Raw genomic sequence first — 25,984 nt, forward strand, 5'->3', positions numbered from 1 at the left:
CCTCACCTGGATGATTAGACACATCGAGGGAATTTCTTCCTATTCCTCGTTAGATTTTTATTCTTTGCTAAAAGGTGTCAAGTTTTGACCGTGAGCCAAAATAACTTTATGTCCATGGAGCTCCTAAAGCACCAAAATGTGACACAAGAAATCTCATCATATTCAGGATATTCAGTAATAAACAGAGGAAACTGTTTGCTTATAATTTGCCATGCTGCTCTCACAACTGTCAACTGAGCTGAAAACAGAGTGAAAAAGGCCCAAACTCCACTGAAAAATGCCTTCAAACAGAAAAACAGACTCTTCTTTAAATAACATCTCAGAACAAATTAGCAGTACTGGATATAAACATCATAATGAAGCCACCTTCTTCCTTCACAGCAGTGAGTACACACTGTGGATTCAATCACAGTGAACCCGATGCTGGTTTACTTCCATTAACTCTGTGTAATTAAATGAATTTGTGCAAAGCTTAAGTAGTCCAGCAGTCTGCAGCTGCTAACGTGGCTGACGAGCACACACAGCTCGTAGAAACGTAGTTTGATGTAGTTTAAAAGTAGTTTAAAAGTTCTTAAGGAACTTTTAAACCCTTATGTCCCTGCCAGGGCTTTAAGGTCATCCTCGCAGTTACTGTTAGTTCAGCCCAGATCTCGGTTGAAATCTAGAGGCGATCGATCGTTTGCCTTTGCTGCACCTGAGTTATGGAACAGCCTCCCGATTGGCATTCGGGAGTCTGATTCTATTTTTTCTTTTAAAGCACGCCTTAAAACTTATCTTTTTGAACTTGCCTTTTCTACCCGTTAAATGCTGACTGTTAACTGCGACCTATTGCATTAACTTTTTACTATTCCTTTATTCCTGGTGTTCTCTATCATGCGGCACTGGGTCTGCTATAATCTATGTGCTGCAGTCTATTTTATTAGTGGCTTTCTACTGTGAACATTGTCTGCTGTTCTTATTATATCTGATATTAATGCTCTTAACTGTATTATTTTATTGTTTTTTTGTAAAGCACTTTGGTATGCCTAGGCTTTTAATGTGCTCTATAAATAAAGGTTGTTGTTGTTTGAATACACCCTTACCACACACTCTCCACGCACGCAGATGCTGTAGGCGTCCTTGTAAGAACATCGTGTCCCATCATGCACCAGCACCTTCATGTACGCCACATCTTCTGTCTCCTTGGACTGGCAATACAAGTGGCATCTCCTGTTTGCTGCAAGACGATGAATTCTTAGATTAGCATAACAAACTGAAGCCAAGTGGTTTTGAAACTATCTAAAAGTTCCTTAGACAGAGAAAAAAAAACACCCATCAATCTATTGTGGGTTGTTTTTTTTGAGTGGTCAAAGGATGCTCAGGGTGCGTTGAGCTTCCTGCTTCCCGTGAAGTCTGGGATAGGCTCTAGCCCTGCTAAACGGTTAAGAAAAGTCAGTGGAGTTGGGAAAAGCTTGGATCGCTGAATTTTGATAACGCTAATAGACTGCATGAGCCAAAAAATGCTGGTGTGGTAACAAAATTGCAAAATATGCATATTCTACGTGTATTTCTGATTTTCCTGCTTTGCAAACTGTTACCAGTTTATTATTTATTGTTTGTGTTGCAGTGATTACAATGACCGCCTTAAATTTTAGGACATATTAACACTCATCAACACCCCGTCTACCTCATTACAATCTCATTATAATCAATAATAAAAAGTCTAAATATCAGGTAAAGTTACATTTACAACCTCACTGTTACATTTTAACCAGATTTCACAGATTCAGGCCTCTGTGCTCAACGACTTCATTAAACAAAATGAACATTTTCTAAACTGGACTGTAAAGTAGTGTGTGAATAATACCTGTATTAATATGCATGCAGACATGAGGAATCTGATACCGCTGAGTTATGTCTTAAAAGCATCGTATTAGCAGTCGTTCGTATGTGTTCATGTTTTCTTTCCTTCTCTGCATTTTGGGGCTTTTAGCTGTGCTCAGCTGCTTTTTTATGAAGATTTTCTTTCAATGTTTGGATGAGCCATCAACTTCCTCTGACTGCCAAAAAAATTGGCCTTTTGTGACTGATTCTGGCACATTTACATGATGAGCACTGTCTCTTTATGAGAAAAATAACAAAAAGGAAAACAAAACAACCTGAAGGCTCCGAAAAAACTGGATTGTATGTAAAAAATGACAGAAAACCTCTGAATGCTTCTGTCCTTTCATTTACACAGTTGTCAAAGGCAGGCTGGTTATCTGCAGTGCGGTGATTAGTTCTCGTCTCAAATGCAAAACTATTGCACTTCCAAAAAAAAGAATATACATCTGCAAAAATATGTTGCAACTGATCTTTTTTTAAACTATTAATTCATATTTTAAAAATCTGTCAATATTGGTTTTTTTCATTCTGTTCTTTTTAAAAATGTGTTTTTAAAATGAACAAAAACCACCAGAAAAACCTGTTCAGACAAAATCTGAACATAAATAACAAGAACATGCATGAAAACATCAGCACCCAACAGTCAAATCGCACCGCAGACATCATAAAAAGCTCTCTGCCTTCCACTGAAGGCCGTGATCGGATTTTAATTTCTCACCTTCCTGCAGTTTCTCAGTGTGCTTCCTACTTATTTTCTACATGACTGACTTTCCAAACCCCTGCCCAGAGTTTTGTAATTGCACAGGTGATCCATTACGTTTGCAAAGAGGGAAAGCTTGAAGGTTGAACGGGTTTAAATTGTTCATCCCAGCAGAGAGATGGAAGACTAAACACGGACGGGAAAAAGCAGAACGGAGAGAATACAAAAGAAAAACATGACAGAGGACACAACACAAACATTGCCTTTGCACAAAGGAGTGTGGCCAGCGTGGTGACGGGCTGGCTGCGTTCCTGTCTTCGCTATATGTTTTTTTCAGCTGTGTCTGAGTTCAGATCTCCTGCCCTCGTCTGCTTTCATTGTTCTTTTTGGGGCATAAAAGAAGCAGCAAAGCAGCCTCAGGCCTGAGCAAAACAATCTGTTGACATTTTTCTGGCTTACCATCAGGATGCTCGTAGGGCAGCCAGTGGTGTTTGGCATTTTGGAATTCAAAGTGGGAGTTGCGGAGCTGGCACTGCTGAGCTCTGAAATCTTCAAAGTGCCTGGGACAGTCATCTGCGTTGCACAACTGGTACTCGTAGTTTACTCCTGGGCAGTCCTGGCCGCCGTTCGATGGGCTGGGCAACGAAATGGATGAACATCAGAGGCGCCGATCAGACAGCGAAGACTTCTTATAAACTTTGAAAAGTGGAAACAAATCCTCCTCCACGGCTTTTGTTGTGTAAAATCCACCCGCACATTTGGCTAAAAATGATTCTCAGCTGTTACGGCTGGTTTGCAGGTGGAGCGTCATTTCAGGGCAGTAATACTATTTACATTACAGTTATTCATTTAATGGGAGTTGATTATTTAAATCAAGCCTCCTGAGTTTTGTTGAAATGACAAATACTTGCCTTTGAAAAGGATTTAAGAAGGAGAAGCCGTACGAATAACACGGATGATTTTACACAAAAGGTTTTCCAAACTTGAAGTTCTACACAGCAATATGAGGCTGAACATAGAGTCTGGTAACTGATCGCTTAGTGTTAAACTTTATATAAAGTCATTTTCACAATGCTTTGACTTCCTTTGACTAAAACCTACGAAGAGACAGGAGAATGCTGCTGTAAGCTGCTTTCATATCTGGCAGCCCTGAAAAACAGCATATATATAAATTAATGAGCTTTACACCAGCTAGCAGGCAGATTTTTGGTTGCCTCAGGACTAAACCAGTGCATCCCTGTTTCCTGTCCTTATACAGACTTTCATTTACCGCTGAGACGGCCAAAAAGAGAACAGGTGACTTTCTCCAGAGGAGCATTCCTTTGGGTTTAGGAAGCTACTTAAAGACTCACATGACTCACAAATACTGGAGGTCTGTCACAAAAGTTATCAGTGTTAGTTTGTGTCATTGGAAAGTGATCATTAAGACAGTACGAAGCACAATATTCCACGGTCAAGTAAAACCGTCTCTTTTAATCCATTATTATTCAAGTATGATAATCATTCATCATATTTGAACAATGACACTTTTCTGTGGATAATTTCCTCTGTGTACCCCACCACAGTGGATTCTAAATCAAAGAATCAGGATATAACTGAAATGAAGACTTTACCTTTAATTCAGGCGTTTAATAAAAAGTAATTAAGTGTCTACAGCGGTGATTTAAATGGGAAGATTATGAAAGTTCAATTTTATTTATATAGCACCAAATCACACCAGCAGTCACCTCAAGGTGCTTGATATGTAAGGTAAAGAACCTACAGTAGTGTAGAGGAAACCCTCCCCCCTTGAGTAAGTACTTGGTGACAGTGGGAAGGAAAAACTCCTTTTTAACAGGAAGAAACCTCCAGCAGAAGGTGGCTCAGGGAGGAGGCAGCCAGGACAAAAGTCACGTCATTGTTCAAATACTTTACTATTTCTATTATTCTTGATGCTGCCCTGAATCTAATCAATGCTTGTCCACTTACGCAGGGTTGGCGCACTGACGGGTCCGTAATCGAACTCCAGTTCCACAGGAGCGTGAGCAGGAACCATATTTGCTCCAGGAGCCCCAGGCACCATCTTGCTTGACCTGATTAGGGTTTTTCCACATGCAGTGACCTTTGTAGCACCACTACATGAGATGAGAAGGCAAAGAGAGACGGGGAGAGTAAGCCAGCAGAGAAGGTCTCCTGTCTAAATGCTAAACTTTTTAGCCAGAAGGATGTGGGCAGGAATGTCAAGATTTCCATGGTTACCACAGTTGCTCGTCCTGTGAAGTGATGACGTCATCAGAGATATTTTAAATGTTGCAGTAATCCTCCTAATGCTACTGGATTACCATGCACACTGAAAAATAGTGCGTGATAATGTGGAGTCCAGCTAGAAGCTGCGACAACAACATCTGAGCACTGCACGAACCATCTCCACCATCCACCGGCTTTTTTCCTGGTGGTGCCCTTATAGTGTTGGTCATGATTTATTGTATGTAGGTCTAATAGACAAACTCACTTTTCCAGGTGCACACTCGGTCCCATCGAGAGGTGGCCCTTTCTTGGTTTTACAGAAGTAGGGGTTGTCTGGGTGGCTGCACCACAGCTGTTTACACGGGTCAAATGTGCGAAACTGGAACACAGACAGCAAAAAACGTTAAGGCAACTGAAAACATGGCACACTATAGGTAAAAATATAGCTGCAGGATAACTCAGCTGCTCATTGTGTTGCCTAACTGAGTGAGCAGAATATGGTCACTTAAAAATAGCAAAGGAATGAGTATCTGTCAGACTTTCTTTTCATATAAGACAAGAATTTGTGTTATATCCAATATCCAAGAGTCCTTGATAAACTAAGGTGCAAAAGTAATGAACATAATCACCCACAGCACAAAAGTAACGATGAAAGTTGTCTGATAAAAGAGGGAGAAACTCTAAAACTGTATGTAGGTATTTGTCGTTCTCACTTCTCTTTATCTACCAGAGAGGGCTGAGTGGGCTTCTTTGATAACGGCTTTTTATTAAGTTCCTCGTCACGTAAGGTGGTTGAACATTTCTGAGGGATCTAAGCAGACAATCAGATTAATTCGAGATAACTTAAAAAGCGACAGTTAAGCTGCCCAAAACATCTCAATGACAAGAGACTGTGCGACAGTTCAAGAGCAGACGTCACTGGTACATCTGTGAGTGTCTGACAGTCAAACAGCTTCCTTCACGTCTGCAGATAAATGTGTGACGCAAGAAGCTTTTGGTTGTTTTTGGCTGTTGATCTCCAGACAATACACAGTTTATAATGTGTGCTACGTGCTAACAGGTATCTCCCAAATATTAACACGCTCGTTATTTTTCACCATGTTTGTGTCATCATCTGTTGCTTCTAAAAGAAACTGGTTTCCACTGTCTTGCCCTCATCCAAAGCAGTTACTGGTACGACATTAATGTCTGTGTGAAGCCATCTTCTTATTAAGTTCACCTGGATTGGGAACTAGTTCCCCCGTCCGCCTCGTTAGCAGTACTTGAGAGCACCGCTGATAAAACTGGGACATCTGCAGAGGTTAATAAGCCTTTCTGAACATGTCTGCTGCGGCCACATCTCTGTTGCCGGTGCTTTGTTTGCAGCAGCATAAACACAATTACCTGGAGGGACTTCTTTCTCTAAACAACAAACAAAAATCTTTTTAACTTGTGCAGTGCAGCAGCCCCAGTGGGGCTTAGACAGTCTGCTTATGATTTGTATACTCGGAGTGTTTGGATCCTGTTCAAGCAGCTCGTGTATTTTCATCACTTGCTAATCATTTATGCATTTAATCAATATTCAGAATCTGTTTGCAAAAACACGGTTTTTGGATGCTTTTTTTTGTTTCCATTTGCAGCCTGTTCCCTTTGTGAGTAGTTTAACGAGTCTCAGAAAACCATCTCTGAATTATCTGATTTTCTGGTTTTAATCATCTGCATTCAAGAACAACAACCGGGCAGGTAAATGGAAGCCAGATATTCTCTGCAGTCGTGACCTGATGCAGAAGAGCATTTCTATGAAACAGCAGAATTAGTGGGCAAACAGTTTAACCTGGACAGAGATGGATTTTTAAACAAAACCGAGGCAATAATTTAGCTTTTTCTTGCAACCTTATGTAACATTATCAGCCTCCAACTGAACTGCCTTTCCCTCCTTTATGAGGCAATCATCAGGAGACAGAAAAACATAAATTCTTTGAAAGCGCTCGGGTATTATTCTGCACAAAGGAGCAAAAATAACACCTCCATGTTGCCATCTCGCTCTTATTCCTTCTTCCATTCCACATCAAGATGACATTTTGACAGTACATTGACTTCTTCAGGCCTGATTCCTTTTGGTTTTGTTAGTAAGGTCGCTCATCACATGTCTTTTGTTCCTGGTCAGAGTAAGGAAGACACACAAGAAGTTGTGTCTTTTATTTTAAAGTTCATTTGGGATTCTATTATTCTAACATCTAACAGCTTCACTAACTTTCTGTCCGATTCTTTGTGGAAGTTAAATTACAGCAACGGTGAGCGCGACAGCCATAAACTGCGGGACTGTTTTTGGTCTGACAGGTCGATAATCAGCTGTCTCTAAAGGACTGTGTTGTTGTCTGTTACACATTTATCTGTCTGCACTGCGAGCACAGGCCCTGCGTGGGGTTTTAATAAAGATTAAAGTAAGACATCTATAAATCAAACCCTCAGGCTAAAGCAAACTCAGGGTAACTCTACCACTTCATGTTTTTCTTTTACAGCTTTCCTGATGCTTTTGTTTGATGGAAAAAAGCTAAAACTAAAAAGGAGAAGCATCAAAAGCATAGAAAACATGGTGTATACATGTATATGGGGCGCATGTAGTATTACCTTGATAAATCTTTTTTTTTTTAATCTCCATATTGTTCAGCCCTTCTTTGTAAAAATGATTGTTTTTGAGACCCAACAGAGCAGCCTGCCTTCGCTGGCCGAACCTCTCTGATGTTCGGTTAAAAAGGCAAAACTGGGGCAAAATGCAGGTCAGGTCCACCTACAGGCAAATCCTGTGACCCAGAAATGTGGGTGTAAAGCTAACGTGGCCTTAATAGATGTAGATAAGCACGCAGGAATTAAACCGGCCACTTGATCTAAACAGTACTTCAGAATGGCCCAGTAAGCAGTAACAGCTGTAATCTGCTCAGCTGGGCAATGACACGCCTAATTTGTGATTTGCTCATTTGCGATGCTAAAACAATCATCTGTGCTAGCATCCAGCTTTTGTGGAAGAGTTAACATCATAGCAAACAAACCTGAACCAACGGAGGTTTTAAAGAGGCTGATCAACAGAGCGTGTCTTGAATCTCTTCACTTCTGGATTTCTTCTGCTTTTTTAACAGCTGCAGGCTGTAAACATCTCGTAGGTAACAGCGTAGACTTTTGTTAGGTTGAACTTGAGTCTTTGCTGTCATTGCACAGTCGTACTTAAATTAGACAATTGTCCTACGTCAGCACTAAAACACAACACAGGAAACTTTAAAGTGGAAAAAGTTTACTTCTCAGTGTAGATGAAGCAGAAATGTTTGCTTGATTTTACACCAAGCTGACACTGGAAATAATTCTGGAACATGAGGTGCAAAAAAAAGTTACTACTTGGCTCACGGTGTTTTATTATTGGATAATACTAGAGCAGCTTTGCATGATCTGTAGTTTAAAATGATCTTTATCCCACACTGGGCCTTGCTTCATCCTCTGTCTGAAAACGAGCCTTTCTTTAAAGTCCTCTGATTGGCTGCCCCTCATAAACAACAGGGCAACAGTACAGGTCATATCAACCTGAACACGAGCCGAAGACACTCTGTGCTCTCAGAGCGAGGTCTCTCTCTTCTAGGTAATGTGAAACGAGTTGTGTCAAATTTAAATAGCCGGTGATGTTTTTAAGTGTTTTAAATACATTTTTAGCTGTTTTTCATCATTTAGATGAGCATTAGATTAGATTAGCATGACTACAAAGGAAGCAGTCTCGGTATATGAGCAACCTGCTCTCGGTGGGCACATCCCTGCTGTCTGTAAAACCGCGAGCACTGTAATAAATTAAAACTCCATGATGTAAATGTCGGTTTAGATTAATTTCATCTAAGCACTTTAACAGGCCTTTTATTAGATTTGAAGCAGAGCACAGACATTAATGGCAAACCTGAATCAAGCAGTTTACATTTTGTACTTAGAGCAAACAGGAAGTTACACTCAGTAAGTTCACTATTTAAACACTTAGCTGTGGCCGTGGTCTCACATCTACAGGGAATCTTTTGCTCTACAGTCACCAAATGCTGCATTAGGTGCACATCTAGTCACAAACCATGTCTATCTGCCATCTGATGCTGGAGAGGAAATGTTCAGTTTGCTGATCAGAGATCTCGGCATGTATTCTAGACACACACACACACACACACACACACACACACACACACACACACACACACACGCACGCACGCACACACACACACACACACACGCACAGACAGAGCTCGGGCTGGAAACTCGAAATAATGAGATGAAAACTGCTGAAGTGCTCTGTAGCGCTGCGTGTAGCTGCAGACTTTCATAAACAGCAGAAGTGATCATCTGATAATTTTTTTAATAAGATGATGAAGAGGAAGGAAATTTTAAAACGGCATACAGCGTCTCCTCTTAGCAGTGTATCATCTCGTGAAATGAACAAATAATTACAAAGCAGAAAATAAGAACCAAAAATTGATCTTTGTAGAGAACAAAGGGCATCGAAAACTGTCAGCTACAACCTATTAAACCTCAGACAGAGCAGCCGGGCCTCCTTTTTAAGCTGAAATCAAACAATGCAGCCTTCAGCGATAATAGGACTGCATCACAGGGACTCTGTTGACTTTCGAAATGCTTTCAAAGAAATGCCAACCTCAGTGTAAAGTCAGGACCCCAGACATCGATCGACGATCGTAGCCAGACGCCCAATCCTCAGACTCTCATTCTGTTCCTACAGCTCCCAAAATAATAAGTCGTCTTCTGCAAGTTTAAAGCTTTTTTGAGTACAGCGTGACACTTTCTGCGACACATGATCAACATCATTACGTCTGCCTCTCATCAGGCTGCTGCATTTCTGACTTTTTAAAACTCACTTTTGTTGTAAGTAAAAAAATAAATAAAACAAAATCTTGCAAACACTCAAAGCTTAAGATTCAACAGCTCATACTGAGCATATCTGCATTTTTATTAGCGCGGTATTCACAAAATTAACAACTGGAAAAGCTCATTTTTATCTGTTATTTGAGCATCTCTGACCTGCTGGAAACAGATGACGCTAAACAGGGACAACGGTGATCACCCTGCCATCTGCAGAGGTCTGGGGAATCACAGGTGTGATTGAGGTTAAACGAGCAGGCTTCTGTTTGAAGCGCTCGATAACCTGCAGACGGTTTCTGATCGTCTGAGATTTCAGAGTCAGTTTCCTCTGGAGGCTGTGATCAGCACAGCTTTCTGCAGAAACCTCACTGAAAGTCCCTGCTCGCTCATCCCAAGAGTCTAAAGAAATAACTTCTTCAACAGTTTCCATAGGATATGTTTTAGCTGGTTTCTGCTATCGATTACATATTTTTTCATCTTTTACTCACGGAAGTGCAGATCTTGTAGCCGACCCCGAAGTCAAATCGACACTGCTCATCCATCGAGTAGTTGATGCCAGGAAGTTCAGGAATCTCCGGCCAGTCATGTTTGAAGGGGTCATCCAGGAGACAATCATACGTGCTGTGAGGACATGAAGGTTCATGTTTTCACTCTGAACAAGCCAAACAAAGTTCACAGGGCCAAAAAGGTTTATTGACACAAACTAGAGATCTTTATTTGAAAGGGCATCTGTACCTGGAAAGCCTGAGGCCACACCCTCTCCTAGATGTGGCCACAAGCCGTCGCATAATTTTTACTTATTTGCTGTCACGAATTAATTCACTCTAAGTGAACCCAAACCACCCAGCAGAGCAAAGGCATCAAACCCCCTCACTGCAGCTTTTCCCTGCAATCATCAGCCCTCTGCAGATAAAACCATCAGTCCAACAAATGATCCATATAACTCAAGTCTCTGTTACGTTGATGTTTTAGCATAACCGGAAGCGTTGTTTTCATTTGTTAATTACTTTAATAGTTTTGACTTCATTCTGTTTGTTCACTGTGGGAGTTACTGCTTAATGGGTGATTGAATTTAAAGGCCCTGCAGCAACTCAAACTGTTGCATGAACACTAGTTAAACCTGCTCAATATAACAAGAGAAACGACTTGTTGCTCTGCTGTTTGCAGATGCTATAAATGCTGTTATACGCTGCGTGTGGTTTGTTATTACAAAGTAACACATTAGAGTAAAGTTAAAGAAAGGACTTTAACAGAAACTTTCAGTTTCATTAAAGAATAATTATATTTTGACCTTGGGAATCTATTATCAACTGAGACATTTAATCCCTCCATCGACGTCAGTGCAAAATCTAATTATTAAGCAAATGATTAAGAAACGAACCCAAAGGAAAGCTAAAAGGCTAAATACGCCCCTCTGATATTTCTTAACTTTTGACCATTCTGATTTTACCTGAATGCGGCACAAAGCTATCAGAGAAATCCAGAAACTGCTTGTTTTCCCACTGAGATTTATGCACATACTTCCTAATTTAACGACAGAGCCAGGTGGTGAGAAGCGGCTCAGCTGCAGTAAACCCCAGCCTGGCTGTTTGTTTTTTCACGGGGCACAGCTAAACCCGGCGCAGAGACAGAGCAGGCATATGTGCCTTTTGAAAATGTGGAATGATTTTTAAACTTCTCATTAAATTTCTTCTCAGCAGCTGCCTCACAAAGTCTTCATATTGAGATAACGCAGAAACTTTTTCCTGCTATACATTGATTTTTGTCAACAAAGGCACCTTTCATAATAAAAGCCAGAAAAAAAATCGAGGTACTGTTTGGTGATTGATTGCTCGCTGCCACTGTCATCCTCTTTGAGGCTCTGTCAATAATTTTGTGTCCACGCTCCGCTAAGCTTTGCCTGTCAGTTACAGAGAGAAGAAGAAAAATCCATGTCTATGAACTGAACACAGGCCAACAACGCTGGTGTCAAAGCTCAGACGTCCTCGGGTTAACACGTTATACGGTTATTAGCAGGACACCAGACGACACACACGAAGCATAAAGAAGACAATTTATTCTGGTGGGCGGAGCCAGACATTTTCATCATGTTGGCACTTGGCTGTAAATAATAAGATATTTTAAATATAAAGTGTCTCAACAGATTGGGGTGCTTTAGGGGAAATTCTGGGGTCCCCTCTCTGTCACACTGCATGAATTAGGTTAATTATTCTGTTATTACCTTCAGCCTGCCTGTTCTGACTCTAAAACAGGATTTGTTGTGCTTGCTCACAGATCGTTGGCTTCCTCTTCATATATTTCTTGCTGGTTTTCTATCTTATGATATAACATACACTGACGTTACTGTTGTTGTGAGTGTAGACAACACTAAATAAGATGAATGCATGCTGAGGACAAACAGAGTATGAAATATGGGGCAGATAGAGCAACCATGTAGCTCTTTATAGTTTGGCTACTGAGCTGTAAAATGCAATTTGCTCACTGGGCTGTGATTGATTTGACGTTTCTGACACTGCACCGCCAACAAACAGCCTGCTTGTCTCCTTTATACGTTTCCAAGAGTCAAAATTATGGAGGAACATTAAGATGTGCCAAACTCATTCTCCTAATTTTGGTGGCGTTCCCATCCATCCGTCTGTGCTGCAGGACATCACAACTGCGTCTGACCCCACTGCTCCAGCATCCGACTGTCGGGTCTTACTGAGAATTTATTTACTCATCCACCCCAAAATCTCTGAGGAGGTTGTTGTTTAATAAAGCTTTTAATAAAACATTTCCCAATTTTAACTTAACTCTTATATTTTGTGATTTATTCTTTTTTTTTTTTTTTTTTTTTTTTTACGCATCCCAGGTGGAGCTCTGGAGTCGTGATTGTCAGCACCCATGCGGAGTACTGTGCAGGTTTATGAACTCACTGGATGTATCGCTTCAGCTCCTGCCCGCTGCACATTGACCAGTGGTATCGATGGAAGGCCGCCTGCACCAGTGGGGCCATCACGCTTCCCATCGCCGTTTCGTCCCCACAGCGGTTGCCTTGGCCATCGTGCTCCATGCCCAACCTGCTCTCACAGGCAGAGACAAACCATAAATTACAAAACAGCAGAACAGCAATACAAGATAAACCTCGACGACAAGGATTTCATTATTTTTTACAACTTCAATTCATAAAACAAGTGGAAAGGTCAGAGCTAGGGCTGCCACAATTAGTCGACTAGTCACGATTAGTCGACTATCAAAATCGTCGACGACTGATTTAATAGTCGTTTGAAGCTTTGTAAGATCCCAAAAGACGCAGGAATAAGTAGCAGGATTTAAGAGTGTAATAACGGACTGAAACAGAAGATGGCAGCACTGCATGTACAAGGATGTCAGCTACCGTTAAACACCGAAGAAGAAGAAGCAGCAGTGTCCCAGAATTCATAGCGCAGTTTCCAACAATGGCGGCAGCTAGCTAGTTTTAATATTACTCTTAGTATTCTTTCTGGGTCACAAAATAAACGTTTAACATATGTTCAGGCGAGAATGTAGCTGTGTAAACCTCAAATATCTGCTCAGTTTATCAGGACACCACATATTTGCAAAAGCGCTCCGACGTTTTCGGAGACGTCTGTTACCCACTAGCTCGATAGCGAGCCGGGGGCAAGGCTCACTAGTGCCCCGAGACCCACCGCCATCTTTCACTACTCAGGTTAAACATGATATATGAGTCACTTAGATAACTTAAAAATGTTATTGTTTGGCTTTTTTCAGTATTTTATTTGTTCCTGAGTAAATCAGTTTGTCTGAGATCAAAGTTGTAGTTTTTACACAGCTGAATAAACGTCAAGCAGACAGCTGATTATCAGAAGTGTGAGATGCTCGAGAATTTACTCCAGTGTCCTGTTATATTTTAGATAGCAAGGAGTTTATTAAACTTCACCGAGACAATCTGCAAACTTCATTAAAATTTAATAAACTATCATATTGTCTTTATTTTTAGTTAGCACAGACCTTAAACACTTCAAGCTGTAAGCTAATGATAGTTATATAAGAGCAGATGCTGCTGGTGCAATAAGCTGTCGTTTTACGTCCAATGGACGATGATCTGATTAGTCGACTAATCGCAAAAATAATCTGTGACTAGTCGACTATCAAAATAATCGTTTGTGGCAGCCCTAGTCAGAGCTATAAAATAACCTTTAACAGCAAACCAAACAATAAAGATTCACACGGCTTTTGCGAATTGTACTTTAAATCTGCTGAAACTGAGGCATCTTACAGACGCATTTACATTCACAGCAATGCTGCAGTGTCAACATCTTTATTATCATCTCCACCGTCTCACATGACTTTAAAATATCCTATTAACGATGATTCTTTCAAACGTAGTCATGCTTTTAGCTTTTTACTTTTATCTGACATAACAGGAGTGTTAGTACTTTAATCCAGTCAAGTTCAAACGTTCCAAATCAGACAGACCTGCTTCTTCAGTGTTCACAGTAACGCCCACCATAACTGATGAGATATGTTTTTGTAAGTATGAATGCTTAAAAAAAAAAAAAAAAAAATCACATGATCACATGCCATTGCTTATTTTTACACGTGTAGTTTTGCATAGAGCACAGAGCCTGGTGTCTTTAACGGGTTTCAGCTGATTGTATGTTACATGTGACTTCCTTTGGTCATGGCTCCAGAATGATGGTCCCAGCTCACACAGTGAGAGAGGATCAGCTGATTCGGTCTTTTCAAAGATGGAAACAAACTGACAGTGTCACACTGTCAGAATTCTGTGATGATCATCTGGAAATGTCAGCACCACCATGACCTCCACCTAACCACCCAACACAAACGCTAGAAACAGCATACTCCATAAATAATATGTACAAAGCAAATAATGCTTGGTGCTAATGAACCTGCTGAATCCTGTGTCCTTACTGTTTAGATGAGTCTGTTACATTCATCCCGTGACCGCAGATAACTTTACCGAGTGATGGCGTGGCCTGCTGCTTTAGTTTCTCCCTTTAATCAGAGGAGACAGGACTCCCACTGGTGATGTTCAGTCTTGTACTTCAGTGCAGTCTTTTTGTGAAAGTACTTTTCTTTGAGCTCTTTTTTGGAGCAGGGGTTTGTTGGATTAGTTTTTTTTGCACATGGATTTTGGCAGCTGTCCCGTATTAGATCCATGAATGGAAATCAGTATGTGTTACACTTGGAGATCGTGGAAATTCTTTTTAAGAGAGAATAGAAATAAACCCAGGTACCGTGTGAGCATCCTAACATACACATGATAGGTTCATTTACAGCTGAAGGAAATGTTCATTTTATGACTTCTAGCTAAAGTGAAACATCCATCATCAGACAGTGATGGTCTGCTTTGCCTTCACACAGCTGACTGCAGCCACACTGAAAACCACATTTCCTGCTGTTTGGTTTGCGTCAGACTCCGAGTGAAAAGCTTTCACACCGTCTCAGACAAATCAAACCAAAGAGGCAAACAGATCAGAGCAAATCAGCAATGATTCAGGCAGGTTAGATCGGAAACTCTCAGGAATCAACCCTTCCATCTATGGGCAACTTTTAAATGCAAAATTTTATTTCAGTGCAGCAGGAGGCAGAAAACAGGAGGGAGACAACGACAACTGGAAATAAAAGTATATAGAGTCCATTTTTTGTAACTGCAGATGAATCCTAAAATCCTGTTCAGGGTGTTAGAAAGAGCACCTAACACAGAGCTGTCACTAGAGATGAAAATATGTTCTTCTTCAGAGCTTACTTCACACATTCTTCATCAGCAGTTGGAAACTAGGTGTCAAAATAAAAGAATACTAAACTCAAAAGCTGATATTTAGTAGCTGGAAGCTGAACGGCACATGTTTACTATTTTATTCAACTCACTGAAAGCTGTAGCTGCGTTTACATCATGATGCTGTACGTTATTGTCCCGCCTGACACCAAATGAAGTTAAATGGTCAGACCTGAACGCCGGGTGATGATCTCTGCATAACACTGCCCCTCTTTTGCACCGAATACATGTGCAGGCAATGACGCAAACTCTGTTACAATCGCTCACTCTCAAAGCATTCGTGGTGCAGCACTTGTTTGCAGATGCAAAAGTGACAGAAGTTGTTGCACAGTGACCCTGTTCACATGGTCAGCCGCTGAGGGAAGCGGTAATGATTGCCGCATTGTTTAGTGTTGAAAGGATGCAGAAATTGTCATTGGAAAGGTGTGGGAAGAGGCACAGCGGTGTGCTCGTCACCTACAGCTCACGTCACACAGGATCTTGCACAGGTTAATGACAGAGTTGCAGCAGACGTATGCGCTCAGTCTCATTTTAACACAATGTGCAGACTGAGTCTGACTGATGTAATCGTCGACGGCAACACACCCGCCTTTTTAAGAAACTTGACTTGATGCTTACTTTCTTATTTCGCAGCAACATCCTCTGAGGATCTTGGCCTAAACTTTACTGGAAAAACTCGATGTGGCAGGATATACTGGGTGTGCATTCTAATAGGCTTCATTTCTAAAAACCTCCAATGGTGCTGGAAACATCGATGTCTCTACTACTGTACATGACATCTGAACTATGGAAACAGGTTAATTAAAATAAATTGAGTTCATGTTCTTGGGTTCCTTCTACTTTAAGGTCGTTCGGGGCCACAGAATGGAAGCTGAAGTGAGGAGGCAGGATATAATGAAGCCCAGCATTTACTGTAACTGAGCGCATGTTCAATGAGCCCAGTCTGTTTCCACACCTCTAATTACATGAAGCATGTCCTTCAGAGGTGCTCAGAGTGGACGGCCACAGCTCACTGGCCACTTTAAAAGTAGAGCAGCGTGTTGATGGTAAATGGACTGATTCTTATATAGTGCGTCTCTGCTCTACCTCAGCCCTCGGACATTATACGAGCACTTTTTCCTCAGCTTTGTCTGCCTAAGTGATTTTTTTGTAACGTTCACACTGAGGTTAGTATGTTGTCCAAGAATACTCTGGCATCCAGCCTGGATAAGCCAGGGACCAAACCACAAACCTTCCAATTAGTAAATGACCTGCTCCACCTCCTGAGCTACAGCCAGGCTCCAACTGTGAAGGTGTATTGGAAGGACTGCTGCAGCGATGCTCACACACAGATCAATAAGGCGAGAGGTGGGGTGCACCCTGGGCAGGTTCCTGTTTCTGCCACAGCGCTCACAGAGAGACACAAAACCTAAAACTAATTTAGAATCACCAATTAACCTGAGTCCACAGAAACGACGGACAGATGGTGGATTCAAACCCACCACCCCGGTGGTCCTGGGTTTCTGCAGCAAGGCACCAACTTTAAAATACTGCCAACATATAAACTTGTTCATTCAGAAGCTTAAGTACTTTACTTCTATAAATTCACAGTTTGTGAGCAAAGGTTTAAGGTTGTCATTCAACACTCCTCTCCTGCCCACATCAACATTGAAGGAGCTCTCGATTGCTGAAACCATTTCTCCGTCTATAAAGGCTTTTAAAAATCTTCCCCTAATTGATATGTGCATATCTGTGATATATCTCAGGACTATACCGATCCTTGCACAGTCTGTAGGGCTTAAAAAGCAGCGATCACCATCATCCTGCCCTTCTCTTCAGCTCCAGATGCTTTCAGCATGTTTAAATTGATTTTTTCCCTCCATTGGGAATTAATCTTTGACGGTAAATTAAATACCTCAGTATTTGCCCTCTAGGCTCTTCTCTCAGAACCAGAAAGCTGTGGGTGTGTACTGCACAGCTGCTGGTTTCCACACTGCTTTAATCTGTTTTATTTTCTCAGAGCATCTATCGATCCCCGGACATCCCTGCTCACTAGGCCTGCTTCGTTTGCACAGTCGGAGGATTTCATGCTGTGCCCTGGGACATCTCATTGTGAAAGACCCTCACCATCTGCGCTGGGTTTCAAAAAGCTTCTGTTCCTGCTGAATACCTCCGTTCTCCACGCTATAATCCAGTCTCCCTTTCATTCTTAATATGTTCAAACAAAACCCGCATCATGTACCTTTGTTATTGATCATTTCAAACTCCCGTCTCATGACTGCTTCATCTGTAAAAATCACCTGATGCTTTTCAACAATACTGATATATCGCTCTGAGCGTTTCTGATAATCTCTTAAATCTACCGTCTTTTTTCTATCCTGTCCAACTGGACTCAGTCCACTCCAGAACCAGTTTCTGTACCCAGCTGGCAGACAAATATTTGCTCTTTGTTGACAGTCTCTCCCGCTGCGTTGATTTCAAATTTCAGAACTCGCAACAAAAGCTCCACAGGAGACGTGGAAACAGCTTGAAAGAGCAGGAAAGTGGAAAATTAGCCTGCTCAGTGTTCTGTTTCACACTGTAGTCCAAGTTTCACCGCACTGCAACCTCTCATGTGAAGACTTCAACTCTGACTATATCACATGGATTAAACTACAGCGCATATTAACCCGAAGGTTTAGGCTTCACACATTCAAGAGACTGTGTTTCAGATGTCTCTTGTTTAACGGCAGACTACAGGAAGAAAGCATGTTTAAGCTGCAGAGGAGTGTTTCCTGTGTGTGCAGAGTCGGTGTTGTTGGTGAGTTTGAATGTTTCCTCTGCCTGTAGCAGACAGTTATCATTCGGGGGGGGGGGGGTCGTTCCTCATTGCTGAAGGGTAGTATGGGCTAATGCATTTCTACATTAGCTGACAGGTGGGTGGGCCATGCAGTTTTCAACAGTAACATATGAGGTTGAGACGCCTGTTTTTTACCTTCATATTCACCTTCTGTTCGGTTCAGGCATCACATGACTTGTTTAGGGTTTCAGAAAAGATTGTGGTTTGTGTACAAATGACAAATTATAAAGACCAATTTGATATTCGCCACAGGACTTTTGTTTCAGCCCTTCTTTTTTTCTTTTTCCAGAATATCTTTTCCCACCACTTCTTTTCATCAGTATTTATCATTCAGCAGCACAGGAGCCATCAGGGATGGTGCGACCTTGGCTATTTTCTGTAGCTACAATTTACAAATCTCCCATAAACACCTTACATGTAAGACACCAACTGTTCTGGAAGCCACAAACACGCATATGCATGTGCATGCACTCCCTCACACACACACAATATATAATTTTAGTATTAATTACAAAAACGACCACGTTGTGAGTTTCTTTCTCTATTTTTTTACATTTGTTTTTAAACTCCACACTCAGAGTTTGGACATTTGGAAATGTGCAGAGATTTCATTACAGCGCTACAGCTTCATTTGATTGGTCGGTTTGTTTACACAGACAAAAAAAAATCTTTATTGATGCTACGATAAAATTAACGCCACTTTTCAAAGCAGCTATTCCAGGTGATTTGGACACACCAACCAAACGGCCCTCACTGTGTCACGTTAATGAGCAAACCACACTCAGCCAGCCAGTTTAATTTGTTGCCCAGCAACATGAAGCTAAACGCAGCTTATCCACTGTGCAGTCTGTTATTGTGCATTTACTCAATATGTGCTTAATTCTGCCTTTCAGAGAACGGCAGGTTTTAATAACTTTTTAATGCTTCCAGCTGATGTGAGTTTGTTTATCCTTATTTCATATGTTGCAGGAAATGTGGAGAAAAGGAGAGGATAATGAACAAGGGCTGAGTTCATGGACACATGCTTAGTAAACAACCTCTGGCATTTTGTCCAAAGATGAAAACGAGGAACTCACACGTGTCCGGTCTCATGAGCCACAACAAAGGCGGAGGAGAAGCCGTCTTCGTGGTTCAGGGTGCAGCTCCGGACTGGGTGGCACATTCCTGTGACCGGAGCGTAACCTGCCGGGAGAAACGATGAATGTTACCACAACAAATACAAAGATGAGGACGCTGAAAACAAAACGTCTCCTCGCATCTCAATGAAAGGCGTCAGGGGAAAATGTTGTGTGGAAAAGTATATTAAAAAAAATTAAACAAGTTAAAAATGGAAATTTATTCTATGAAATAAAACTAATTTTGTGTGAGGATGAAATGCTAATCTTATAACCAAAAACAAAAAGTAATGTTTAAAAAGTTAACTGTGCATTATCTGCCAGAAGAGAACAATAAAAATATTATCAATGAACATTTCTTTATCATGCTGAGTCATCTTCATAGTTCCTACAATAACAAAACATGTTTTCATCTGTAATCTTTTCACTTTATAACTGCAGTTTGTTTTAGCTACAACGACATCATCCAAGATCTCGACTGCTGACCACAAACCAAGGAGCAGTGCGGTGATTAAGCACAGACGGATGGACATTATGAGACCACAAGTGACAAATATGTGCAACAAATGATGCTGTGCTGAGGGCTCGAGTGAGACGTAGAGCCATTTACATACAGAGGAGGGATACTTTATGTAGGACAGATCTGTATGCATCTCGGCCCATCTCTACGTTTAAACGTGTCACGTGTGTCACGTGTGCACATCAGTGATACGTGTTGCCACTAGGGGTGCAACGATATTCGTATCGATATTGAACCGTTCGATACAGTGCTTTCGGTTCGGTACGCATATGTATCGAACAATACAACATTTGTAATTTATTTTATCAATTTTCCTTCTGACGATGCTGTCTGTGTTGAGCGCTCAGTGAATCTGCGTTCGACTACTCCGCCTAGGCTGCACTGTCCAGCGCAGATCCACTGAGCGCTCAACACAGACAGCATAGAAGGAAGAGCGCAGGGCACCTCCCCCACCCTCATTCAGTTCTGGCGTTTGGAATTATTTTGGTTTTCATGTGACGTATGACCCTGAAGGTAAGCGAGTCATGGACTAAAGTAAAACAGTATGTTGGATGTGCCATGCAATGCTCAATTACATTGGTGTGAACTAGTGTGCTAGCGCAGTTAGCTCGTTAACGTGTTGGCCGTCTAGCCCCATGCACGGAGCGATCGGCGGTAGCTCGTTAACGGAGATTTGCCGTGTTGTGGCGTTAAGGTCATTTCAACGAGATTAACCTGAAAGCACTAGTGGGAACACAACGAATATGACTGCACATTTACTCCGACATCATCCTAGTGCAAAGACAAGTGGAAGCAGACAAAAAAAAGCAAGCATGCTACTAACTTTAGCCGAGTCATTTAGACAGCTGTTAGCACATGATTCTCCTTATGCTGCTGAGAATATAGCCCAGAAGAAGCGGATAGTATAGCTTTTATTTTGGAAAGAACCATTTCTCTGTAATAAACTCTCTTTTCCAAAGATGAGTGATTCCTCAATCAGATACAGGGCTTGCAATATCGCTAGCCCGACGTCCCGGAGCTAGCGATTTTTTCAGTCCGGCTACCAAAATCTATCTCTGCCCTGCCTGTCGGGCTATTGTAGGAAGGAAAAATATATGTCAATGCTTTTGCATTCTTTCAGAAATGTAGCTGGATAATTATGTCATTGGCATCGGTGAGCCACTGTCAATATGTGACATATTGAAGTCGCGTTTGAATTTGCGCTTGTTTTTTGCTTTCACTTTGCAATCGCGCGAACTGTGTATAGAGAGCGACAGCACTGATCTGTGAGTGATGATAATTTGCACCAATTCCTCTGACATTGTCTTATTAATCGTTAGCTTACTATGCAAACATGACAAGTGGAATCTCCCGCAGCTTAAACATGTGAGAGGTTGATCGCGCAGAGAATCGCTGAGCTTATGTGAGTGAGCGTGTAAAAGCATTTCAGTTCTGCTGAGCCAAATAAGACAGGTCAGGGTGAAGAAGTGACAGCCAAAGAAAAGCTTACCACAAAACGGAGAAGTTATGACAAATCAGACTATAAGGCAAAAAGAAAGTGCAGCTTTATGGTTTCATGGACAAAAGAATTTCTGTGGCTGCAACATGACGAGCTAAATAACCAGGGCTGCACATAAGTGGTCCGCAGGTGCGCATTCGCTGTCAAAATAAAAAACACGCACAAGGGTTAGGGTTAAATTTAAAAACTGTACTTTTGAGTTAAAATATATATTTATAATTTTAATAAATGACAAATTAAAAATGCATGAACATTTTTTTGTATCGAAAAAATATTGAACCGTGACACCAAAGTATCGAACCGAACCGTGAATTTTGTGTATCGTTGCACCCCTAGTTGCCACTGCTGCCAAAAGACAATACACATTACACACAGCAGCACAGTGACAGCAGGGGACTTAGGGGATAATTAATGGCGATTATCGCTGCTTTTCCATGACTTCCTGCTATAAGCACTGACATCACATGGTCACTGCTAATAACTGGAGCCACAGGCAGCAGCAGTGAGAAGGACCAGCAGGGCCAAAAATAGAATAAATATTCTACTTATTTTTATTGTTTTAATGTCTACACATCCAGTTTAGCTGCAACATCATGAAGGACATGAACTTTGTTTGGAGCCAAACTGCAAGTACTGATTTACAGGAAGTGAACCTCGCACGCAAAGAAAGAAATGACATTAGGAAATATAGATTTTGGCCCAAATGTGCAGCTGGAACATATGATGGTCTGCCCGAAAGCTAAAACGTACCCACTGATCATTACGACACTAGGTTCCAAATCAAAATCAGATTCCTGCCTGCGGACTGATGGATTTCCCCATGCTGTTTGTTTAACTCTTAACAGTGGTACCAAGAGGGAGACACACACACACACACACACACACACACACACACACACACACACACACACACACACACACACACACACACACACACACACACACACACACACTCTCTCTGTGCCACTTCAGATCAGCACAGTTGACTCTTCATCTGTTATGCCTTCCCAAGGGTGGGATTACCTTGGGAATTGTAGTGGTGCACTAGTGAATGTTCCAGCACTTCCTCGTTCGCCCAGCTGTCACGGTTTAGATGAGCGCGTTAGAAAGTCGGTGAACTCCCAGCATTCCGGGACCATTTCAAGGCCATTAACCACAGGTAACCTCAACACGCTGGCAACAATAATATTGCGTAGACCTTCATCATCATCATCCACTTATTGCTTTATTACAGCGACAAACTAAAGGACAGCGAACATTCATTAGCAACATGTCCTACAGGATAGCAGCTAGGGTTTGTATCATGTGCTGTTCATTAGTGTTGGTGCATTAATAATGCAATAACTCATGAAGCATAGTTGTTCCTTGTGAAAGAGCGAGTGAGCAAACATGGTAAACTTAATGAGAGCACGCATGCAAGCAGAGCCACCGAGGCAGGGTGTGCGCTAGCACTCAAACAATAATAATAATAACTGCTGTTGTTGTTTTGTTTTGCCCCTGATGAACACTTAAAGTCAAGTGGACCCTCAAAGCTGTTTTCTAAGAATGGCCTCTCTTTTTGTGCATATAAATCAAATCTAAATCAGAACCCAGAGCAGCTTTGTTGATTACTCCTCTCACTTTGTTTTTATTTAATCAGACATCGCGGGCATTTCCATGGCTGCAGGTCCCCCGAGTGCTGAACTGAAATCTCTGGATTACAAATACGGTGAGGAGGATAGAGAGGGATCAGCGTTTTATCGGAAATCAAGCTCAGAAATAAACAAACACTTTTCTCCTGACGTTCTTAAACCTTTGACTGCTCATTATTTCTGCTCATGCTGACGATTAAGAAAGAATCTCCGAGTGTTTGTCAAATACATCGGTCTGTAAGGAAAAATGAAATGTGCATTTTGTACATAAGACACGTCTTTGGAACTGCCTTCTTTCATCTGCACAACACTGGCGTTCATGCATTTGATACGTCCGGGTGAACTTCGTGATAATCACAGAAGTGACTCCAACCTAAGCTCCATGACAAGTACTGGCATGGACTAGTAACAGAGGTCACATGTCTGTGAATGCCACCGCTCACATTTTGGACAGATGGTTTCAAAGCGGGGTGAAAGAAGCCATCTACATCCACTGTCAGCGACCATCGTTGAAGAGAGGGCGGGGCTTACGTCACCAACCATACCAGTTAACGTTCTCCTGTCTTGATAGCAAGTATAGCCACGAGGCTTAGAGTTAATGAATTCTTTTACACAACAACAAACCCAGTATCATCGAAGCTGTGGCACAATCAGCACACACAATAATCCTGCTCAGATGAGTGAGGCTCTTACAGATTGTGTCCATGTAGCTCGACTCACATCTCTGATTTTAGGCTGTAATGGACTGAAGGATAACTCAGATCCAATTAAACTGAAATTCCACTTCCAGCTCAGGATGGAGATTGCTTCGCACTCTAAGTGGAGTCCTCACACCTTGAGCTCGACTACATCACACTGACTTTCTGTATTTTGACACTCTCTCTACTTTATGCCGGAGAAAAAGAGGCATGTGTGTGTGCTGTTGTGTGAAAGCAGCAGACGACTGGTTGCAGCCACTTCTACCTGGTAATTGCCGGAGTCCAAATGCTGGGAGGACTGGTAAATCCTGAAGTGCTGCTTCATCTGTGCAGCACTCAGGCTGCAGGGAGGTTTGTTTTATTTCACTTGCAACTATATTTCATAATTAACTTTTCTATACGTTTCCTTCTGTTTCATTTCTCCCAAGAATTGTTTAAATGTTACCCTCATTCAGTCACCCATTTGGGGAAAACAACATTAACCCACATCTCACCTGAGATTTATTGCAAAAGTGGGGGAAGTGATTTATAACATTTATACAAACTATTTAGCCTTCACCGAGAGTCCAGATCGGCTGTTTCCATCTTTCCAAGTGACTTTATTATAACTGTGTGTCTCTTGTTTTCAGAGGAAGCCCACAGAGAGATCAGAGTCGGGGTTAAGGTTTCAGGGCTCTGAATGCTGAAGCTTGTACGGTAACGTTCAGGCTCCCAGAGGTGAGCCAGTAAAGCTTAGGTTTAGAAGGACCTGAGAAAAGTTTTAGTTAAAAACCTTTGAGTAATCTGTCTTGTGAGTGAGACTAATATGTTAATTAAATGAATGTGAAAAGGTTACAGATCCACTCGAAGGGAGCAGTTCATTCAGTCATCAATCTGATCTGATGTTAAAGAACTAACGGAGCATGAATAACTGAAATAACTCAGAACAGCAAAGAAAGACCAACCAGAGAACGGCTTAAAGCTGACAGTGTTGATGCTCGGAGTCAGTGCAGTAACCACAAACATCGCAAGTGATCCGTTTTTGGCTGCTGGTCTTTTGTGCTGAAGAACTCAATGCAAAGAAAAAGACAACTGACCAAACAGAACATGAGGGAAATTAATTGTTTTCAAAGTATTCACTGAAAAATTGGACAGAAATATTCAAGCTAAGTGGCCAAAAGTTTGCACGAGGACTGGATTTTAATACTGCTCAACAACTTCCAAACAGAAGCCCAGAAAAGATGCACTGCTGCTGAACTCCAGCTCCAAAGACGTAAATCATCACACCCGTAAGGTGAATCTAAGCTTCCTGCTATTCCAGGAGGAGAATGCTGCTCACAAAGAAGACCGACAGAGAATATGGCGAACAAAACAAACACATCCTGTGTGAACAGATGAGCCCACGAGACTGGGAGTGTAATTGGACACCATCAGGTCTGGAATTATCCAGCAGTAGTCACAGTTCTTCACCCACCCACACCAGCGCCCTCAGTACTGGAAAGAAAACATCAGATCTGAGCTTTGATGGATGGAGAAACATGGACTTAAACCCACTAACAGGGTCGTTATCCACAGAGTGGGCTACAGACAGGGAGCAGCAGCATATTAAGCTTTAAAAGGGACCCGACCCTGCAGGAGACCTAAACAGGTCCCACACTATACAGGGCAGGTTCATCCTGTGGTTGTGCCGTGTCTATTGGAAATATTCACTCACAGTGTGTCTGATATGTTGCACTCCAGTCTTGCCCTCATTTGAGGTGTCAAATGCAAAAACATGCACTGTGTCATGGCCCAGGGCTAAGCTGAGCAAAGTAAAAACTGTGCACCAAAGGTGAAACTGCCAAACCCCACCAGAGAATATATTCGCTTATTTTGCTCATAAATTCCTGTTAGATCCCAGATGAATTAATCTCACAGCTTCCTGCTACAGAGAGAAGAACTCAAATAAACAGCAACAATCGAGTCGGGGAGGCCTGATCGGACCGCCTGCACCAACAGAGACCGCCTGCTGTTAACAGCACGAGCTCTCATCCCTGTGAGGGAGACAGCTTCCTGTCACACTGTGGGCATACAGTGCGAGTTTTTTATTTAGTCTAATGCTTGTTCCAATATAATGGATAAATCTTTGGCCTGAACATAAAACACAGCTTATCAATAACTGTTTCCCAGTGAGCAACAGCACGCTTTGGTTGGATCATCTCCTCTGTCTTCACTCTTTGCTCCCTTTGGACGACCTGTGCAGCCTCTGGGTGCAGGTATCGCCTCATGCACCAGTACTGACA

The 25,984-nt window shown here is 41.8% G+C and overlaps 1 protein-coding gene across 3 annotated transcripts in view; it reads right to left on the reverse strand.

Moving 5' to 3' along the window:
• Positions 1-25,984, reverse strand: part of adamts3 (ADAM metallopeptidase with thrombospondin type 1 motif, 3) — a 135,821-nt gene that overhangs the window by 34,045 nt on the left and 75,792 nt on the right. For all 3 annotated transcript variants that reach the window (XM_026187150.1, XM_026187149.1, XM_026187147.1), the window contains exons 8-14: positions 19,338-19,443; positions 12,577-12,720; positions 10,150-10,282; positions 5,055-5,168; positions 4,532-4,677; positions 3,023-3,198; positions 1,083-1,216 (exon numbers count right to left, since the gene is read on the reverse strand). In XM_026187150.1, the coding sequence (XP_026042935.1) occupies positions 1,083-1,216; positions 3,023-3,198; positions 4,532-4,677; positions 5,055-5,168; positions 10,150-10,282; positions 12,577-12,720; positions 19,338-19,443 (953 nt within the window). The remainder of the gene's footprint in view (positions 1-1,082; positions 1,217-3,022; positions 3,199-4,531; positions 4,678-5,054; positions 5,169-10,149; positions 10,283-12,576; positions 12,721-19,337; positions 19,444-25,984) is intronic.

Source organism: Astatotilapia calliptera, chromosome 12 (assembly GCF_900246225.1).
Source record: "Astatotilapia calliptera chromosome 12, fAstCal1.2, whole genome shotgun sequence".
Classification (NCBI taxonomy): Eukaryota; Metazoa; Chordata; class Actinopteri; order Cichliformes; family Cichlidae; genus Astatotilapia; species Astatotilapia calliptera.